This window comes from Triticum dicoccoides, chromosome 5B (genome assembly GCF_002162155.2).
Source record: "Triticum dicoccoides isolate Atlit2015 ecotype Zavitan chromosome 5B, WEW_v2.0, whole genome shotgun sequence".
NCBI classification, from domain to species: Eukaryota; Viridiplantae; Streptophyta; class Magnoliopsida; order Poales; family Poaceae; genus Triticum; species Triticum dicoccoides.
Window position 1 is genome coordinate 40,072,863 of NC_041389.1, and position 20,812 is coordinate 40,093,674.

Sequence of the window (20,812 nt, forward strand, 5' to 3'; positions counted from 1 at the left end):
AGGGAAGGAAAAATTGCTATAAACTAGAAATAGGATGTGGGGTATCCATTTGAAAAAAAAAAACATGATGGGAGGGGTTAGGTATGTACAAGGTGGGAGGAGGTGGAAGTGATGGAAGCGAAATGTACAAACTCCATTTTAATGGTAGAGATTAGTGCTGTATACAGGACATGGAGACAAGCCATGCTACAATACCTCGCCAATCCGCTAACTGGTAATTCGTGAGCTGTTTAATTTCTTGAAGGTTTGTTAGATAATAATTTGAGTGACTACTTGAGGGCAAAAACACCGCTTCTAACAATAACCACTATTGCTACTGGCTACAAATGGTCTCACGATCCAGGTTTCAATTGCTGCCCTTCTAGACTCGCTCACTGCTCATGCTGCCCATCTATTGAACTACATCAAAGATGTTGCTACTATATTTAGTTTTGTTGTCATCGGCATCAGTGGTGGAGCTAAATAAGATTTTTTTTGTAGGGACAAAAGACAAACCCTAAACATCTGAGGGGAGCAAAATACTATTTTTTCTAATCTAAGCACTCTATTCCCCCTTCATAGTTTTTTTGCGAAAATGATTCAAATCTATTATCAAAGTTCACCGGAAGTACACAACACCTCAAACATAATAAAAATTACATTGAGATTCCGAGACCACCAAACGACCACTACCGCCGTGTGAACGAGCTGCCGATACGCCGCTGTCGCCACTCCCCTACTGGAGCCGGCTTGACCTTGTCGATGACAACCGGGAAGTCTTCGCGCACATGCCCCTAAGGACCAGCGCCCTGGAGCCGCAGTCGCCGTCGTTGAACTCTTGCATAGATCTGAAACATCTGACACCAAATATCGCCACATGAAGAGAAACCCTAACCTCACCGCCCGAAGGAGATGGCAAGAATCTACGCCGGAGCTCCTGTTTTGGAATTTCAAAAAATGTTCCTGTTTTAAAAAATAGTTCATAAATTTAGAAAATGTTCATGTGTCCATTTTTGCAGGTGTTTAAAAAATTGCTCACAATTTTAAAAAAATATGATTGTGTCTCTCAGGACGAGATTCTGGTGGGATCGCATCCTCTCGCTACCTTAATGGGCCGGCCCAGGTTAGCCTCATTTTCGGCAGCCCAGCAGGCCGATGCGTGGGCCCGGCCCATCTGCAGCCGAAGAAAACCCTAGATAAATCCCCACCTCCTCGAGAAAAAGTATTAATCCCCAACCTCAAAGTTCATCCCATGCGCCTGCGGGCTGCGGCTCTCTCCCCCTTCTCCTCCTTCCTTCCCTCCCTCCCTCCATCCGCGTCGCTCGTTCAATGGTACGGTTCGTGTCTTGTTCCTTTCCATGGTCGATGAGAGGTTGTATGTAGCGGTGATGACAGATTTGTGGACTAGAGTTTCTTGAGCAGCGTCTGCAGACAACCCCTTGGCTGTCTGAGCTCCCACATCTTAACTGATTAGTATGGGCGTGGATGATGAGATCACAAGTAAAAAATTAAAATACAGTTATCCCTGTCTTACTTCCTCGGAAGGCTGCTGAGAATACTTCGAATCTGACACGATTACGGTGCACTATTCTTTTCATATCTTTTTTTCATAATCGTGTAGGATATTGGCCGGTGATGACTTGTATTGGTTGCTGAACAGGCACATTGATTGCCTGGACTCTGTCGACATTTCGCATGAACTAGGACGGTCTGAGGCTGAGTTCATCAAAGCTTGTCATAACTAGCGGTTATTTGTCTAAATTGCACCGATATGGTTAAATAAGTCATGCATTTTTATTGGACGGTATCTGTAGGATATGTGTTTTTTGACATATTGTATCATGTGAGTCTTTTTCCTGTTGGAGATTATTGGTTTCTGTGCTAAGCTATCGCCGGCAATGAGGAACGAAACCTGTGCCGGAGGCGGATGCGCCAATGTCGGTAACACAACCCTCTAAGAAGTTCTGAGCCCCTCCGTTGTTTTCTGGATGTTTATTTCTCTGATTATTGATATGTTGGATTTGTTTTGAGGATCGATTGATTTCGATGCGAGGTGATGATGTTATGTATGATAGTCTGTCAATCCCCTGATGTCACAAAGTGAAGACACGCATACATCCCGACAGGCTCTGATCGCATCTGCCTCCGGCTCCCCCGATCCCCTTCTCTTATTTTCGTTATCCCTACAATTTTGTTTGGTTTTAAATATGCTTTTTGTACCGTCTTTCATCAATCCAATAAAAGATGCTCCATGGCGTTTCAGGCAGGTAAAGGCTTTGCCGAGAATGAAATAATGTTTTGAACATGTTCGATAAACAAATCTTGGAACTGTTAAAATATTGTTTGGTTTGAACCAAACTGGACATCTTGCATTCTAGTATCACAAGGATTACTGAAATGCTCATTCGTCAAGTTTTTGTGGGTACAAATTGGCCTAGGCGTCTTTTTTGTTGTTGTGAAATTGCGCTCTGATTAACGAAATTTGTATGATATTTTATCTATTATATTGGTTGCCATGGTGAACGTGAACCATGCTTGTCTCCAATGAATTGTCTGGTGTGCCTAAAAAACATCACACCGAATCACATGTAAAATTGCTGTTTCAACTCATGGCTTCAATACCCCTAGCTTTCTCTTAAGCCAAGAAAAGCCCAACTGGCTCAGACTTACAGCGAGTACTCTGTTTTAGAGCAGTATAATTGCTTTGTCTGGTAGGGCCTACATGGTTATGCCTAGCCTACATGTTGGAATTACCGTCAGATTTTGAAGTGACGAAAATTTATGCGGCTTTATGAGGTTTTAACAACTAAAAACATTACTCTCATACCTGCAAGTGTTTGTCTTGGTTGGAATCCCCATGTCAGTCCCTTCCTACAGTGTGTGCGATTTTCTGTGGGTCCTTGAGGGATTCTCTCTGACTTAGCTTTTTCTTGTAGTACTCCCTCCGTTCCTAAATATAAGGTGTATTAGTTTTTCAAAAAGTCAACTGTTGTCTATGTTTGACCAACTTTATAGCAAAATATATAAAGATTTATAATACTAAATATATAAAATGTAAAAATATAGTTCATGATGAATCTGGTGATAATGATTTGGTATTCTAGATATTGATATTTTTGTCTATAAACTTGGTCAAACTTAGAGAAGTTTGACTTTTTGGAAAAATAATACACCTTATATTAAGGAACGGAGGGAGTATTTATTAAAATTAATCTACCTTGGGCCTAATGGTCCTTCTCTGGTAGCTACAAGCATATTGGGCCAGTAATCAGTTTTCAGGCACTGATCAGATCCCGGGACTTCATGCCTCTTTGATTCGTAGATGTTTTGCTGCTGGGAAATTTATGGCAATGATGATATATTCTCAAAACATTCGCAGTTGCGCTAAAAGTGCCTTTGCACAGCCAGGCTTGTGAGCTAATGCTGTTAGATCTTTTCTCATCCTTCCTGTTTTGTTCTTGAAACTGGTGATACAATGTTTTTTCCTTGGATGTCTGACTGCAATTCTGACGTCCAACCCCCCAAAAGTTTAGATTTTATCTATGTAACCTGTATGTTTGTGTTTTTTGTTAATGTTTGTCCGGTGATGAAAAACATGTTAATCATACCATCTTTCGGGACTGATCGGTCGCTATGCGTCCATGCTGCCATTCCGTAATTCTGAGGACAAATTTATCAGCTTTTGAGTGTTAGTTCATGTTGCACAATACATTTTGTTCGGAATCATGTGGCTCGAGCTCCTTGATGATTCAATCCCTCTGTTATATTTCACCAGGCTTGAATTTTCCAAAAGGGCTATATTTATGGGAATTGCTTCGCCTACTGCTAATTGCCCCTGCTTATCGTTGTATGTTTGATGGTTTTAAGTTTCTTTTCTCTTCAGTTTAGTCAGTTCTGTGAGTCCAGTGATGGCACATCTTTGAGACCTGAGTTTACTTTGTTGATGAACATCATAAGCATAATCCTTGAGCTCCTTTTGCTTGATGGAGATGTATTTGCCTAGAATGCATTCTCTGACAGCCCGACCATCATTCACCATGGTACTTTCCTTGTTCTGAAACTCTGTTTGTTCTTGATTTAGATATCTAGTCTAATTTTCTGTTTGTTCTTGATTCTGTTATTTACTATGTATATTTTCTTTTGTGTTTTATCGAGTAATATATGGCTGGACAGTGATGAAATCCATGAACAAAACACACCATCTTTCGGGACTGATTGGTGCACTCTGTGTGCCATGCTGTGAAAATGTGCGATTCTGATGTCCACCTACCATATTTTCTCCAATATAGAACTTTTGTGTTCTGTGATTCTGATGTGATCTATGTTCAAATTTTAGAGACTGAATTTTATTATGAATGTTCCACCGGGTTTGATAGTTTTTTCATTTAGTTGTTTTCTCTGAAGTTCATTTCTGTAGTCCAGTGATGGCACAACTTTGAGACCAAAGTTTTCTTCCTTGATGAAAATTATTAGCATAATCCCCTAGGGCTAATGATTTGACATTCTATTGTTCCTTTGATCCTCTTCCTTGTTTGCTCAATTATTGTTTGGTTATGTGTCTTCTGGTGTCATGGATGAAGATATGCACTGGGCTCCGAGCAGTGAACATCGCTGCGGTCTGATGAGATGCATTTGCCTAGAAAGCATTGTCTGACAGCTCAACCATTTGTTATGATATTCTCAATGTCAAAGAAACGTAGGCCTGAACTCATGGTCCTGCATAAGGTTTCTGTTTGATTTTTCTTTCTTATGGATTGGAGATTGACGTTCTTGGATCCCTTTGATGACTGTTAAAAAGTAGTGGCCTGATTCATACATGATGAGACCTATATTATCACTCTGAGGGAAATGTATCTGATTTTGCTACTAGTTTGTGGTTTTCTTAGCGTTGCTTTTTTTGCTATCTTGGTTAAATTTTGCATTCATGTACTAGATTTTTGGTATGATTTGATTTTTGTTGATATAACATCCTTCTCCTTGAAGAGAGTACAAGCAGACGGGCGGTCTGAACTGATGCCATGTTGATATGTCTGCATCATCTGCGCTTACCCTTATGATTGGCATCTGAGAGAAAACATTATCTATCTTCTCCAATCTTCTCAAACAATGGATTATTTTCTGTTTTTTGTGATGTTTGTGCTTAGCTCCTATTCTCCCTCTTAGCTGAGTTTAGTTTTTTACTGGACTATGATCTGAGGGGGACACAGGTCACACAGCAACCGCGGATAGTGAGATGGTTTACTTACCAACCCTTGCAGCCTTTGCTATTGTTTTGGAGTCAAATGGTCGAACCTAGATTTTCTTCTCAGACATTGTTCTAAAATATTTACAATTGTTTACTTCTCCTGCTGGCAAGTGATGATCAGATATCCTACACTCTCAATGGAAAATTCCATCTGTGGACTAATAATCTCCGCTTATTATCTGATGCCTTGCGTAAAGCACTCTATTTATCTTTTTTCCCATACAAATTTATCAAACACCAGGTGGCAAATGATGTGAAATGTTATATGCTAAACACTGAATCTTTGATATGTTTACAAAATCCGCTTATTTTCTGATGCCACCCATCAGCTTCATTATATCTTGTCTCAATATTGGTGTACTGCTTTATTTACAGTTTTGCTAGAACTCATTTAGATGAGATATAATTTGGTCTCATTCATCTTTTATAGCCATTGGATGTGATGCTATAAGATGCGTGTGTGCTGACGTAGGTTGTATTTGCTCTTGTTTTCAAAGTGAATGAGACCGAATTATATCTCATCTAGATGAGTTCTAGGTACTCCCCTTTATTTATGTCTCTTCCTCTGGATTTCTTTTGATTAATGGCAGTGATTTAAATATTACCCGCGCTTCTGATTAGTTCATGAAGTACAAGGGAAAACATGGTTGAATTTCTTAATATGAGCCATAAAATAATCAACTCTTATTGTTGTCACCCTCTTTTAGACTCTTGTGTGTTCTGGTTAGACCATGGCTGTGATGATAAACACGTTCAGCAAACATGCCAGTTCTGCTTCTGAAAACTCATGACTGAAAAACCTGTTATACAAGATCTGAGCCATTGCATCTTGAAAAACGCTCATGTTGTGTTTTCCGTTTGTAGTTTATGTCATGTTTTGTAAAAAACGTAAAACATTTTCTCATCGATCTGATGTTTAAAACTGTCCGATGATGATCAAACTAAATACTTTCGTTCTTCTGATGTGCCATCTGATGGCCAGGTGCGGAAGCAATTTGGAGACCTGAACGAGGATATATTTGATCATGTTGTTCATCCCCCAGAACTGGATTTTGTGCTTTTTATGTTTCATTACTGAACAAAAGTTCTGTATTTGTTGCTTCACAGCTGGAAGAATGGCTTGTTGTAACATTAGAAAATGTCCAAATTTCTGGTGATGTTTAATTTCCGAGCTTCTTATACCAATGTTGGAGGTGTAGTTTGGGTGCATATGCTGTGTCTAAACATTGGCTTCCATCATTTAGATGGAAGTAAGGATCCTTTCCCCAGCTGATCGACTATGATTATACTGTGCGCAAATGTGATCCTTTATCATAGGATTCAAGCCAGAAATCTGATCCATCTCATCCAACATTCTCTAGCCCTCTCTTTTCTGTTTGTATTTTTCCTTTGTTTATCTGTTCTGATTTGTAAACTGAATGGTAGTGAGCCCAAATGATCGACTATGATTATACCATGCGCAACTACAAACGGCGGCTCATTTGCGCTTGTAGATTGGTCTGATAGTCCTGCACCGGCGGCTCATGCACAAGAGGCTATCTCTATCAGAGAGTGGTCGAATGAGATGAATGCACTTGCATCATGGACAGAAAGGTTGTTGCTGCACAAATCTACGCCTACGCGTGCGGCCAACTCTAGCCGATCCCCTAAAAATAGAGATAGCCTAAAACCTTAATCGTCGGACTTAATCGTCGGACTTGTAGAGGGCGAGCTACTCCACCCGCAAAATCCCACCGCCCACAGGGTCCGGCCCTGTGCCGTCGTTGCCACAGTCGGGAAAGATCCTCGTCGGCGCCGCCGTCCTCATTGCCGCTTGAGACGTCGATGACCCCTCGGTTGCGCGCTCCTTGAAGATCTTGCGCTCTGCCTCCACAAGCTTGGGTACTGGCGGCGGAGATCCACCATGTACTCCTCGTCGGCGGCTCTGTCGTGATCCGCTCCATCGCCTCCCGGTCCTCCTTAGCCAGCGATGCACTCACCAGCCCTGGTGGCGGATGCGCCAGCGGTTCGCTTGTGGCGGCGCAGATCCGTGCTGCGGATGGGCGTCGGGGACTGGCAGCCACGAGATCAGGCCATTGGGGAGGAGGGAGGCGGCAAGGAACATCGATCGAGGGGGGAGGGAGGGAGGTTGTTGCCGACAGTAGGGAAGAGGAAGGAGGAGAGGCAGATGGGTGGGGGTATTTACTCGGCCGACTAGCGGTGGAGTTACTATAGATGCGGATAAGCGGTGGAGACAAAAATTATCCTCTATGAATTTTAGGGGTTCGGCTAGGTCCTGATTAGAGGAGGAAAATCAGATTTTACTCCTAACCGGTTATAGGTGATCGGCTAGAGTTTGCCTAAGAAGAGTAAATTGATGTCATGCGTGCGTGCAATAAATTAGGAAGAGTTAATTCAGGAGATCAAATGCTATTGCTATCACTTGAATGGGCTGTTGGATTTGGTGACAGACCACGGAAGCCAAATGAACTCTTCGATACAATTAAATGCATTAGATTGTAGGGCGCTGGTTGTCTTGTGCACACTAAATTTAATGGCCTAATAGAATTGTGCGATAGCTGGAAACGTCTTATCCTGTTGAGGCCGACGGGTTCGTGTTATATAGAGTTGGGGCGCACCTCCCAACCATAGCGCATACATTGTTGAGATTACATAAGAGAGAGAGAGATATTCAAGGAAGAGATAGAACTTGGAGAGAAAGGAAAATAATCTATCTATCTCTATCTATCTATCCTAACTACCTCATGCACCGGGTGCACCATAGCATGTTTAACACCCTTCCTTAATCACAACTTCATTAAGTTGAGATTATGCTTGAATTCTTCAAAACTCCTTGTGGGCAAAGGCTTTGTAAATCCATCTGCAATTTGATCCTTTGAATGCACAAACCGAATGTCAAGTTGCTTTTGAGCAACTCTTTCTCTGACAAATTGAAAGTCTATCTCTATGTTCTTTGTTCTAGCATGAAACACAGGATTAGCAGAAAGATAAGTGGCTCCAAGGTTGTCAGACCACAGACATGGAGCTTGTTTACTCTTCACCCCAAGCTCTTTCAACATAGACTGAACCCATATGATTTCAGCTGTAGCATTTGCTAATGCTTTGTACTCTGCCTTAGTACTCGACCTAGATACAGTAGCCTCTTTGCGTGTACACCATGATATTAAGTTAGGCCCCAAAAAGCTGCAAAACCACCTGTTGAGTGCCTGTCATCCAGGCATCCTGCCCAGGCAGAATCAGAAAAGGCACTGACAAGGGTAGAAAATGACTTGCTGAAATTTAGATCTATATTGAGAGTATGTTTAACATATCTGACTATGCGCTCGGCAGCTGTCAAGTGAACATCAGTAGGTGCATGCAAAAACTGGCAGACTTTGTTGACAACAAAAGATAGATCAGGCCTGGTAAGAGTTAGATACTGAAGAGCTCCTACGAGGCTTCTATATTTTGTGCTATCTTCCTGACTCAAAGGTTTACCTTCTGCAAGAGACAATTTTTCTGAGTTGGATAATGGAGTGAGTGAGGGTTTACAACCTTGCAATCCTGCCCTTTTAACCAGATCAGTTGCATATTTTGCTTGAGAGAGACTCCATTCATGCTTCTTTACCTCAATCCCAAGAAAGAAGTGCAAGTCTCCAAGATCCTTTAACGCAATCTTTGCACTCAAGTCTTTTAAGAGACCTCTGATTGCTTCATCAGATGAGCTGGTCACAATAATATCATCAACATAGATGAGAACAAATATGCATGTATTGGATCTGTTATAAATAAATAATGATGTGTCTGATTTAGAGGGAAAAATCCAAGTTTTTGCATCTTGTGACAGAGATGAGAGTACCATGCCCTTGGAGCTTGTTTTAATCCATATAGAGCTTTATCAAGCTTGCACACATAAGAGGGAGTATTTTTACTTTCAAACCCAAGAGGTTGTTTCATGTACACATTCTCTTCCAGAACACCATGGAGAAACATGTTCTGTACATCAAGCTGCCTGAGACTCCAACCTCTGGAAACAGTAATAGACAAAACAAGACGAATAGTGGTAACTTTTACCACATGACTAAATGTATCCTCATAGTCTATGCCATATCGCTGTTTGAAGCCTTTTGCAACGAGCCTAGCCTTATAGCAGTTAATGGTTCCATCAGATCTCCTCTTAATTATGAAAACCCACTTGCAATCAATTAAATTTGTACCTTGTTGTGGTGGAACCAGGTGCCATGTTTTGTTTTTCTTTAGTGCCATGTACTCCTCATTCATTGCCTTCTTCCACTTATCATCACAAAGTGTTGCATCAAGGGTTTTGGGCTCATCTGGTTCTCCTGTGGAACAGACAAACCATATTTAGTCATATGTTTGTAATTTACGGGTTGAGTTACCCCTTGTTGCAGTCGTGTACATCGTGATGGTGGAGCAGCAGAATCCATAGCCGCAGAGGATCCAGAGAGCTGCGCAGGATCATCAGCTGCAGCTGCAACTGATCCCGAGGCGGATCCTGTCGCGAGAGCAGCTCCAGCGCCCGCAGGGTTGGCTGGATCTTCTATGGCCAACGTTTGAAGCGCTACGTCTACGGTTGGCACAGAGAATCTCGAGCCACGCGCCTCTGCGCGCGCGCCGGTCGGTCGACCGCTTGTGGGGGGACCCGCTGGGTCCGCATCCTCCCTGGCGTGTGCCGAGTACCGCCGCTTGTATGTGACCGGTTGGGCACCGTACCATGCGCCATTTGGAGGAGCCCGTGTGTCAGGCGCGGAGACGTCGCGGCGTGAGTCCGGCGTAGAAGCGCGTGCGCCTACACCTGTCCCCTCTACGGTGGCTGATCCCGAGGAGGATCCATCCTCTTGCGCCGTTAGCGATCCCGAGGCGGATCCGATCGCGTGCGTCGCTGCCGATCCCGAGGCGGATCTGTCTCCTTCCACGGGACACATGGGATATAGCCTGAATTTTGCACCGTTTGCTTCATTTTCTTCGCAGTTTCTCCTGTTTCATCGACACAGGACTCATGCATGCCATTAGATGAGTTAGTCAACAAGTGATCATCAACATTTTGTCCCCCTAGATCAGAGCTAGTGAGATGAGGTGGCAAGAGAAGAATTTCTTCTCGAAGAAGTGCGCCGACATTAGGGTGAAGATCAACGAAAGGAAATTTAGTTTCATTAAAGACTACATCACGGGATATGTAAACACGTCTCGTGGAGACATCCAGGCACTTGACCCCCTTATGCTGAGCACTATAGCCAAGGAACACGCATTGTTTTGATCGGAACATGAGTTTGCGATTATTGTAGAGGGACGTAGGTTTGGCCAACAGGCACACCCAAAGACACGAAGAGACTTATAGTCGGGTTTGGTGTGAAGAAGCCTTTCTACAGGAGTTTCATGATTAATGACATGACTAGGTAGCATGTATATTATATGAACGGCAGTGAGAAACGCTTCATCCCAAAATTTAAGAGGCATGGAGGCGCCTGCCAAAAGAGCAAGGCCAACTTCAACAATGTGCCGATGCTTTCGTTCAGCTGACCCATTTTGCTGGTGAGCATGAGGGCGTGACACGTGGTGTGAGATACCAAGTGTCTAGAAGAAGGAGTTCAACTTTTCGTATTCCCCTCCCTAGTCGGATTGGACAACAATGATTTTACTGTCAAACTTTCGTTCAACTAGAGCTTGAAAGTTTTTGAAAACTTGAAACACATCAGATCGTTTCTTTAAGAGATATATCCATGAGAATTTACTACAGTCATCGATAAAACTGACATAATAGTTGTGTGTACCAACAGAAGTGGGATCAGGGCCCCAAACATCAGAAAAAATCAACTGTAATGGTTTGGTAGAAATACTGGTAGAAATTGGGTAAGGCAACTGATGACTTTTAGCTCTCTGACATGAATCGCAAATTGTTTCATGATGACGCTCACCAATAAACGGGAGCTTATTTTTCCTAAGTAACCTTCAACTAAAGAAAAAGAAGCATGTCCTAATCGATCATGCTAACGTGTGGATGAAAGCTTGATAGCACCACAAGCTTGCTTATTTTGTCTTCGAAACTCCGGAATCAATGGATAGAGGCCGCCAACGCATCTACCTTGATAGAGAATTGTCCTCGTTGCCTGATCCTTGATCAAAAAGAAGTAAGGGTGAAATTAGAGAAAGACATGATTGTCAAGGGCAATTCGATGGACAGAAGAAGACTTTTGTTGGCACTGGGAACATGCAAAAAAATTCTAAGATGAATGTTGCGATGAGGGGTACGAAATATTGAGTGACCAAAGTGACGTATACTCATACCTTCTCCGTTGGCGGTGTGGATTTGATCCTTGTCGCGGTATTTCTCCTTCATAGTGACCTTCTCGAGCTCGTTGGTGATGTGGTTAGTGGCTCCGCTGTCAACATACCAATTTGTGTCGACGCCATAGGAGCCATCGGCCGCCGCAACGACTTTCTCCTCATCTTGCGAGTCGTAGTCGTCCTCCTCATACCTATACCAGCAGTCCTTCGCTGTGTGCCCGGGCTTGCCACAGATTTGGCACCGGGGAGTGTCCGGGCGGTTTCTGCGGCCGCCACCAGCTCCGCGTCCACGGCGACCACGGCCGCCAGATTGGGGTGGTGTGGCGCCACGGCTTCCGTTGCCAGACCTGCCCTTGTTGCGAGATGAGCCCCGCGATCGGGAGCCGCCACCCCGCCCGCGAGTGGCCATGTTGGCATAAGATTTGAAGCCGCCGCCGCCAGATCCTTGGAAGTGAGCCATGCGCTGATCGAAGTTGGATAGCATGGCAAAGAGCTCATCAAGTGTTACCTCAATGACGCGAGCGTCGAGGGCAGAGACCAGGGGCTGGTAGTCGGCGTCGAGCCCGTGGATGATGTAGGAGGCGAGTTCGTCGTCGGGGCGCCTTGCCCGCGGCAGCTAGCTCATCAGTGTAGCCGCGCATGGCAGCGAAGTAGGAGGTGACGAAGAGGTTGCCCTTCTGCGCGTTGATGAGGGAGGTTCAGATGTTGTTGATGCGGCTGGCGGACTGCGAGGAGAACATGTCGGCGAGCGTCGTCCAGAGCGCGCCTGCGATGGTGACCGTGGTCACCGCGAGCAGCACCTCGCGCGTCAGATTATTCAGCAGGTATCCAAGAACCTGCTGATCCTCCCTGACCCAGATTGGGTGGAGAGAGTTGGGTGATGAAGTCTCCTTGCCGTCCTTGGTGGTGACGAGGAGTCTCGCCGGCTCCGGCTGAGTGCCGTCGACATAGCCGAAGACACCGGCGCCATGCAGCCGGGGAATGACTTGCGTGCACCATAGCACATAGTTTGTGCGCGTCAGCTTCTCGGTAACCTAGCCATCATTGAGGCTGGTTTGGGAGGCGCCGGAGGAGGAAGACATGGCTAGGGCTAGATGGAGTTCCTATGAAGCTTAGATGGGAAAAGGATGGCTCTGACTATCATGTGCGATAGCTGGAAACGTCTTAGCATGTTGAGGCCGACGGGTTCGTGTTATATAGAGTTGGGGCACACCTCCCAACCATAGCGCATACATTGTTGAGATTACATAAGAGAGGGATATTCAAGGAAGAGATAGAACTTGGAGAGAAAGGAAATAATCTATCTCTGTCTATCTATCTATCCTAACTACCTCATGCGCCGGGTGCACCATAGCATGTTTAACAAGAATTACAACTGGCGCTTTTATAAGCAACAATAAGTATATATAAATATAAATGTAAATAAATAATACCGAAATATACTATTTATTAACATAATTGAGTGGGGGGATGACAGCCGTGAGATTGAAATTGGATGGCTGATATCCCTGCTACAGCACCCGTGCCGTGAGTTAACAACGTGAGTGCAGAGGACGCGGAGATAGCGTGGCGCCGCCGCCACCGTCGCCAACGGCTCCCTCGCAAACTTGGCTGGCTGGCAACAGGGAGAGTAATCGCCAAGGAAGACAACCGCCACAGGATCAAATATATAGGCATATATAGCAACGCAGGTCGCAGGCAGGGGAGCAACATACGTAGTACACAACTTGTTCGGGATCGTCTTCTCCATCTCCGGCGGCGGCGGGTACGTATCTCTTCCTATTTACCCCGCTCCTCCTCCTTCTTGTACATGAATATGCTCTCCGATAAATCCAGAATAAATGCCAACCTCTCAACTGATTGATGCCTGCAGGTGGTTGAAGGCAGCCCCCCTACTGAACCCAATCGCGCGGTCGCGCCTTGTGCATCAAACAAGGCCTCTCAAGATGTTCGTCGTAGAAGACAAGGGTAGCGCCATTGCTCTCATGTGCGCCGCCCTCCTCTTCTTGGGCACATGGCCAGCATTGCTCACCCTCTTGGAGCGCAGGGGCCGGCTACCGCAGCACACGTACCTCGATTACTCGATCACCAACCTCCTCGCCGCGGTCCTCATTGCACTCACCTTGGGCCAGCTTGGGGACAGCAAGCAAAACATGCCCAATTTCTTCACCCAGCTCAATCAGGTTAGCTTAATTAGCTGTCTATAAGTAATCATGCATTTATTTATTTATTTATTCATTTATGCAACAACTTCCTGTTGGTACAGACAATTTTTCATTCGGTTTGCTGACTCTGAATGAATGGATTTTTTGATGAAGGATAACTGGCCTTCGGTGCTGTTTGCAATGGCAGGGGGCCTTGTGCTCAGTATTGGGAACCTTTCTACACAATATGCTTGGGCATATGTGGGTCTCTCAGTTACCGAGGTTATCTGCGCAAGCATGGTTGTTGTTATAGGTAAGTTGATGATCTCCTCTTGCTAACTAAAGTGCGGTAAACATTCTTATTATTATTTTTAGTTATGTTTCTGATGATACTTTTTGAATATTTATTCCTTTAAGTCGCATGTTGTATTTTCAGGCACAACACTGAATTATTTCCTGGACAACCGCATCAACAGGGCAGATATTCTTTTCACTGGAGTGGCTTGCTTCCTTGTTGCAGTCATCCTTGGGACTGCTGTACACTCTTCCAATGCAGCTGATAATGAAGAGAAACTAAGTGAATCCACAAATGGCTACAACCTTGGGTAACATCTCACTTTCTTGCACATTTTTAACACTTACATCGGTAAACCATTTTACGCGCCTTTATGGTTGCTGCTCTGACCATTATTATAATGTCTAATTTAACAGGACAAATGGAGGTATGAAGCCAAGCAAACAAGGTATACATGATGCACTAGAGGTGGACATAGAGAATGGAGCTTGTGCAGAAGAGGCCACCAGAGCTGAAGCAGGAACTGCAGAATACCTAATTGAGCTCGAAGGCCGGCGTTCGGTTAAGGTAAAATCGTAGCGCCAATTCTGTCACAAGTCATTTTATTTCAGAGAGCAAAAAATATCAGGTAGTACTGGATTTTTGGAACACCAATGAGGTGAAGTGATGTAATCAAACTTGGTCATCATTTTCCAGGTGTTTGGATCGAGCACCCTCAAGGGGCTTGGGCTGGTTTTCTTTGCCGGGGTCTGCCTCTCGCTCTTCTCCCCGGCACTCAACCTCGCCACCAATGACCAGTGGCACACCCTGAAAGGCGGCGTCCCGCATTTGGTTGTGTACACCGCCTTCTTCTACTTCTCCATGTCATGCTTTGTCATCGGTGTCGGGCTCAACATCTTGTTCCTCTACCGCCCGATGGCCGGTGTGCCGAAGTCGTCCTTCAGGGCCTATCTGGGTGACTGGGAAGGCAGGCAGTGGGCTCTCCTGGCCGGCTTGCTTTGTGGTTTGGGCAATGGCTTCCAGTTCATGGGTGGTCAGGCTGCTGGTTATGCTGCTGCTGATGCTGTTGAGGTCTGTTTTGCTGAATCAATGTCTAGTCCTTACTCCTTATATGCATGTTCGCATCCAGCACAGTAAAAAAAAAAAGCATGTTTACATTGTTTATATGATTCAAAATGTTAAAAAAGAATACTACTGAATCTCTAAAAAGTATCATATCCTGTGGTAGATATGGTTTTTAACTTTTAAATAAGATGTTAGCAACTTACAAGAAAGATATTCAGAGAGAACTATAAATATGATCTAACTGTTTCTGCATTGTTGGCTATTCATCAGGCATTGCCACTTGTGAGCACATTCTGGGGCATCGTGCTTTTCGGGGAGTACCGCAAGTCGTCCAAGAAAACCTACACTCTGCTCGTGTTGATGCTGCTCATGTTTGTCGCGGCTGTAGCAACGCTCATGGCTTCAGCAGGTCACAGGAGCACAGAGTGATCATTCTGGGGCCACAGGAGTACAAAGCGAAAGTTCGCTCTGCTCGTCGAGTTCATGCTGCTCATGTTGGTCGCCGGCTATGGCCACGCTCATGGCTTCGTCCGTTCAAAGGCGCACAAAGTGATCGGCTGTCCCATCCTTTCATCTCTTCTTCTAGTTTGGGACTCCTCCTGCCACAAGGGCAAGGCATAGGAATATTGGATGAAGTAAGAAGGGAAGGCAAGTGACATTGATCCATCCGGGAAGCAGGCCATGCCATGACAAAGTGGACTTTATTCCTGATGTTTTGGTCTCAATGGAGTTGTTAGATGTAGCCGCACATAACCTGAAACAAGAGATTTTGTAGTTGAAAGAGAATTTTTAGGAATTTTGGAGGATTGGAATCGTAGAAATACTTTCTAAAATCCATTTTGTATTGCAAAAAAATTCCAATGAGTCCAACCTCATGGAAAACTATTGTATCAAATGTTTTGTCTTTTGAGTTATTATAAGATTTCGCTCTTATATCACTCTTGTTGGAGAAATCAAGCTCCCTCCTTGTCAGTGAAATTTTTTCTCCAGAGCAAGTGGTTGTGATTGAAGCCTTGTTAGTAAGGGTAATGTGATGATATATAATTTATTTGCAGCAAATACAAATGCTCAGAAGAATATGCCTCCATCTTCTAGCGATAATGTTAGTGTATCTGCTAGTGTAGAATTTCATCGGCGCCCCCATGTCGTTGAACTTTTGTCCTAATGAGACCAATCAACTTTGGTTGCACCTACATGCTCTAGTCCTATTATGGGTGTGCCCAATTTGTCATAACACCCATGAACACAAGCATGCTTAGTCTTCTGTTGAATTATGGTTGGGCGCCCACACCACAAGGTGCACCCTAGCTAGTACCCATGTTACTCCTATGCTCTCACCAAGCTTCTCCGTCTACCTCAGACCCAATTTTAGCCAAATTAAAAGAGGATTTGCATAAGATATCAAGAAACTTTTGGAAACGAGCTGAAAGTAAGGAGCCATGTGTACCAAAAGCTTTATCTTGAACGCTTTGAGGCAGTTTTGTACCCTCAAGGTTATAAAGTTTCTGATTTTACTAAATTTAATGGTAAGGGTACGATAATACCTAAAAACACATTAGTCAATATCTAGCACAACTGGTAAAACAGGTTTCATTAATGAATTGAAAGTGTGTTTACTTTCTATATCTTTAACTAGCATCACATTTTCATGGTTTGCTGCTTTACCCCATGGCTCTATTTACTTATGGTCGCAACTACAAGAAAAAATAATTCATGATCACCTTTATAGCGACGATAATGAGCTTAAGTTGTCACATCTTACATCAATTAATCATAACAGATGATGAACCGGTCACTGATCACAAAACTACTTTGGTACGCGAAATCTTTGGCTATTAGTTCAATTTGTAGGTACCTGGTTAACTTGAACTCTTTGATCACTCTTTGGCTGGCAAAGCGAAGGCTTGGGTATTAATTCAATCTGTAGATATATACCTTTGACGCTTGGAAAAAATTATCTAGGCTATCCAGTGTAGAAATCCTATGGAGCGACATGTGTGATCTGTAAGACAAAAACCAGGTGAAGTCTTATCAAAGCCTACAAAGGTACCATACTTTACTTGATAGTTATCCTCATCATAATTTACTACCTTGGTTGGAATTACATATCTTCTATGGAGAAATATATGATCAATCTAAGCAATGTGGATTTTAAATTCGGAAGAGCTTTTAGGAATATAATGTTGCCTCACGCACTAATTGTGTTGGCCTCATGCGCAACCACGCGCCCGATCTCGCGCGGGAAATGTAGTTACATTCGAGGGCATGGCTCGCCCTTGTACGCCTACCTGCACTCAGGTTGGAACGGTCAGTGATCGTTCGATACTATCCCTAAAGTTATAACAATCGCTAAATAGTCACGTTCAAAATTTGTATTCCACATAAAAACAGAGTGTCGTGGGGTGTTAGAGCAACTCTCGCGGAAGGATGACTAACTACAAGTATGCGAGCAATTGGAAGGGTGGGGTGCTGAGAGAATGATGGAAAAAGCCAATGAAACGGAAGCTACTAATCGATGTTGATGATGCGTCTAGAGAGGATTCAAGTGACAGTGAAGTTGGTGTGGTTATCAGAGACTATAAAGGTGAGTGCATCAGTTGTACCCAGTGCCATCTTCCCCATGTTGTCGATGCAGCGATGGTTGAAGCATTTGCTTTCAAAAAGGGTTTGCAAATTGCACAATAAAATAGGTACCAACTCTTTCACAATTCACAATGACTGTCTTCAGGTTGTTCAAACCATTAATAATAGAGGTTTCACGACTACTTCGACAAGTGTAGTTTACATGGATTATAATATTCTTCTCGTTGGTTTGATAATATTGTAATAGAGAGGCCAATGTTGTGGCTATGGCTAGAACTTGTGTTTCGGATGTTGACCCCCCTGACTTTATTTTCATGATTTTGGTGAACGATGTAACTCTTTTATCTAATCAATAAAGGTTGATTTGATGGCTTTTCCTCAATGACAACAAAATTCTAGTAGAGACGACGTATTGACCAAAGAAAGACACTCTAGCATAGTCACCATACATGTTAGAATCGTCGTAATTTATTTCATATTTGGCGTCTCATGACTGACTTATGAAAAGAAAACTTCGCGTGTTCTCTCACCTCACATGGATGGCAGGGAGACTGAGGAAACGGGATGCCCTATGGACAAGTGGGTCCCATATTTATTTCAGGGTAATCGTGTATGTCGGTATATACTAAAGTAAAATTACATGAACCCATACGTAATGAAATTACTAAACAGGCACGACAACTGCCCTGGAAACTCTATGAAGAAGCCCAGGAAAACAATTCTATTAGGCCCCCTGTACAAATCGATCGTCTTTTGATCCCCAAAGCCGTTGAGGTAGACGCTGGAGACATAGGAGAAGTACCTTCTTCATCGTCATAGCCAGGAGGGCATCATCACTGTCAGGGCTTTGTGAACCAAAGACCGGCCTGCTGCACGCGTGGGCAAACATAAACTACCTATATGCTTTCATCAGTTATCCACTTCGTACTTTGCTACCCAGCGTCTACAGTAGGCATGATAACTAGCACACCAGTAGTACGTCCTTCCCGGTCCTCTCGTACTAGGGAAAGGTCATGTTAGCCGAGTGTTGTCCTCGTGCCATGCAGACCTCGTAATCGGTGCCGCCCATTGACAAAATCGAGAAAGACTAGACATGCCGTCCTCACGCCTCTTTCCATGCTTCATGCAAATCACCTTATCCCACGAGCCAACACCATCACCATGGGCTATAACCATCGGCCATCCACGAACACGAACCACACTGCTCTTCAACCATGATTATGGAGGCAACAAATATAGAAACTCCGAGTTTGCGCACCACCTTGATAACCTTGCCCCATAAGCATTTCTTATCAATATGACGACTTTGCTAGAGTTGCTATTAAAAGACAGCGCAAGACTAGGGTGGACCAGACAAAAGAATTGTAGATGGAGAAGCTAGGTATTGTTTCTCCTTCACATGGGTTTTATTGCAAAATCGAACTATTACTGGAGAAGTGGAGATCCTAGCAAAAGGACGCGGTTTTTTACGTTCGCGTTCCGTATGCAGCGCGAATCTAAGCCGGTCATCATGCATGTTGTCCAATCAGTTAGGCCCACCACTACTAGGAAAAGGGCTATAGATGGAATTGACACTAATGGCGCACCAGACATGTGGTGCGCCATTACTATATACTAATGGCGCACCATGTGTTGGTACGCCATTAGTGTCCAAATACTAATGGCGCACCACATCGCGGGTGCGCCATTAGTAAAAAAAAAATTAATTTTTTTGTCAAAACTACTAATGGCGCACCGTGGGAGTGGTGCGCCATTACTAGTTGAACTAGTAATGGCGCACCATGCCACGGTGCGCCATTAGTAACTTGGCCACCACTTCCACCGAATGCACCCCCCCCCCCGTGGATCGCCTTTTCAGTTTTAAAAAAAATAAAAGAAAATGATGAAAATGTCAAAAAAATAAAAGAAAATAAGTTTCCCATGTGATATGTGGTCTAGTTGTTGGGAAAATTTGCAAATATGAATTTCGACTTCATTTGCAAAATCTCTCGAGAATTTGTAAAAATGGGCATAACTTTTGCATACTAACTCGGATGAAAAAGTTTTTTATATGAAAAATCATCTACTCGAAAAATTACATCCGAATTTAACCGGGGGAACCTTGTTAAACATTTTCAAAATCCTCAAAAACCTAACAGAAATAAAGATACGGGGCTTTTAAGATCTGGAGAGGCAAAAAAATTCAAAAAAATTCAAACTAACTAATGGCGCACCTGCCCATGGTGCGCCATTAGTATCTTCCCGCCTTCAAAATTTAAAATAAGTCAAAAATAAAAAAAAAGTTACTAATGGCGCACATGCCCATGGTTCGCCATTAGTATCTTCCCGCCTTCAAAATTCAAAACAAGTCAAAAAAATAAAAAAAAGTTACTAATGACGCACCGGCCCATGGTGCGCCATTAGTATCTTCCCGCCTTCAAAATTCAAAATAAGTCAAAAAATAAAAAAAATAGTAATAGCGCACCTACCCACGGTGCGCCATTACTATGTCGTATATATGGCTGGGCGCACCTCTTCCACTCCACCTCTCCTCCACTCCGTCTCCTCCTCTCCTCTCCTCCACTCCATCTCCTCCTCTCCTCTCCTTCACTCCTTCTCCTCCTCTCCGGCGACCTCCTTCTCCTCTCCAGCGACCTCCTCCTCCTCTCCGGCGACCTCCTCCTCTCCGGGAACCTCCTCCTCCCTCCTCTCCTCCCCTCCCCTCCCCTCACGGTTTCTCCTCCCTCCTCTCCGGTGAGCTCCTCCTCCCTCCTCTCCTCCCATTCCCTCATGGTTTCTCCTTCCTCCTCTCCGATGCTTCGAACTCCTCTCTGGCGACCTCCTCCTCCTCTCCGGCGATGTAGGCGAGCGCCTCTCCGGTGACCTCCTCCTCCTCCTCTCCGACGAACTCCTCTCCGGCAAAAGAACACGGCAAAAGAACGTACAAGATCCAAAAACAGGAACAAAATTTGAAATAATATCGTGTCAAAAAATGAGCAAAAAAACTAGCAAAAAATGGGCAAAAAAATCACGATCCAGATCCAAATTCAAAATTCAAAAATAGCAATGGCGCACGGTGGGGGTTAGACGGTGCGCCACTACTATTTTCCCGCCTTCAAAATTCAAAAATACTAATGGCGCACCGTGGCCTATACTAATGGCGCACCAGTGGCCTATACTAATGGCGCACCAGTGGTGCGCCATTAGTATACCAGATACTAATGGCGCATCAATGAT

At 44.0% G+C, this 20,812-nt stretch overlaps 1 protein-coding gene, 13 non-coding genes and 2 pseudogenes across 14 annotated transcripts; all 16 read left to right on the forward strand.

Annotated features, from left to right (window-relative positions):
* Positions 1 to 1,456: 1,456 nt before the first annotated feature.
* LOC119313318 lies at positions 1,457 to 1,556 on the forward strand (annotated as a pseudogene).
* A 51-nt stretch (positions 1,557 to 1,607) lies between these two features.
* On the forward strand, positions 1,608 to 1,696 carry LOC119313450. The gene has a single exon (XR_005151734.1). It is a non-coding gene; the product is annotated as a small nucleolar RNA snoR20a (small nucleolar RNA).
* A 176-nt stretch (positions 1,697 to 1,872) lies between these two features.
* Positions 1,873 to 1,951, forward strand: LOC119313440. Its single transcript, XR_005151724.1, has one exon. It is a non-coding gene; the product is annotated as a small nucleolar RNA U61 (small nucleolar RNA).
* A 76-nt stretch (positions 1,952 to 2,027) lies between these two features.
* On the forward strand, positions 2,028 to 2,116 carry LOC119313458. The gene has a single exon (XR_005151741.1). It is a non-coding gene; the product is annotated as a small nucleolar RNA snoR14 (small nucleolar RNA).
* Positions 2,117 to 3,556: 1,440 nt separating this feature from the next.
* On the forward strand, positions 3,557 to 3,648 carry LOC119313224. Its single transcript, XR_005151596.1, has one exon. It is a non-coding gene; the product is annotated as a small nucleolar RNA SNORD96 family (small nucleolar RNA).
* A 232-nt stretch (positions 3,649 to 3,880) lies between these two features.
* LOC119313293 lies at positions 3,881 to 3,952 on the forward strand. The gene has a single exon (XR_005151654.1). It is a non-coding gene; the product is annotated as a small nucleolar RNA R66 (small nucleolar RNA).
* Positions 3,953 to 4,146: 194 nt separating this feature from the next.
* Positions 4,147 to 4,243, forward strand: LOC119313227. Its single transcript, XR_005151599.1, has one exon. It is a non-coding gene; the product is annotated as a small nucleolar RNA SNORD96 family (small nucleolar RNA).
* Positions 4,244 to 4,396: 153 nt separating this feature from the next.
* Positions 4,397 to 4,468, forward strand: LOC119313292. Its single transcript, XR_005151653.1, has one exon. It is a non-coding gene; the product is annotated as a small nucleolar RNA R66 (small nucleolar RNA).
* Positions 4,469 to 4,549: 81 nt separating this feature from the next.
* LOC119313484 lies at positions 4,550 to 4,636 on the forward strand. The gene has a single exon (XR_005151764.1). It is a non-coding gene; the product is annotated as a small nucleolar RNA snoR118 (small nucleolar RNA).
* A 690-nt stretch (positions 4,637 to 5,326) lies between these two features.
* On the forward strand, positions 5,327 to 5,414 carry LOC119313325. The gene has a single exon (XR_005151662.1). It is a non-coding gene; the product is annotated as a small nucleolar RNA R16 (small nucleolar RNA).
* A 50-nt stretch (positions 5,415 to 5,464) lies between these two features.
* LOC119313322 lies at positions 5,465 to 5,547 on the forward strand. The gene has a single exon (XR_005151659.1). It is a non-coding gene; the product is annotated as a small nucleolar RNA R16 (small nucleolar RNA).
* A 261-nt stretch (positions 5,548 to 5,808) lies between these two features.
* On the forward strand, positions 5,809 to 5,893 carry LOC119313477. Its single transcript, XR_005151758.1, has one exon. It is a non-coding gene; the product is annotated as a small nucleolar RNA U36a (small nucleolar RNA).
* Positions 5,894 to 5,953: 60 nt separating this feature from the next.
* On the forward strand, positions 5,954 to 6,049 carry LOC119313260. Its single transcript, XR_005151627.1, has one exon. It is a non-coding gene; the product is annotated as a small nucleolar RNA Z223 (small nucleolar RNA).
* Positions 6,050 to 6,146: 97 nt separating this feature from the next.
* LOC119313283 lies at positions 6,147 to 6,241 on the forward strand (annotated as a pseudogene).
* Positions 6,242 to 6,468: 227 nt separating this feature from the next.
* LOC119313277 lies at positions 6,469 to 6,566 on the forward strand. The gene has a single exon (XR_005151643.1). It is a non-coding gene; the product is annotated as a small nucleolar RNA Z103 (small nucleolar RNA).
* A 6,825-nt stretch (positions 6,567 to 13,391) lies between these two features.
* Positions 13,392 to 15,808, forward strand: LOC119305107 (ureide permease 1-like). The gene is made up of 6 exons (XM_037581719.1): positions 13,392 to 13,692; positions 13,828 to 13,966; positions 14,090 to 14,258; positions 14,365 to 14,515; positions 14,645 to 15,019; positions 15,284 to 15,808. Exons 1-6 carry the CDS (start codon positions 13,456 to 13,458, stop codon positions 15,440 to 15,442), a joined length of 1,230 nt encoding a protein of 409 aa, XP_037437616.1. The 5' UTR covers positions 13,392 to 13,455; the 3' UTR covers positions 15,443 to 15,808.
* Positions 15,809 to 20,812: the final 5,004 nt, after the last annotated feature.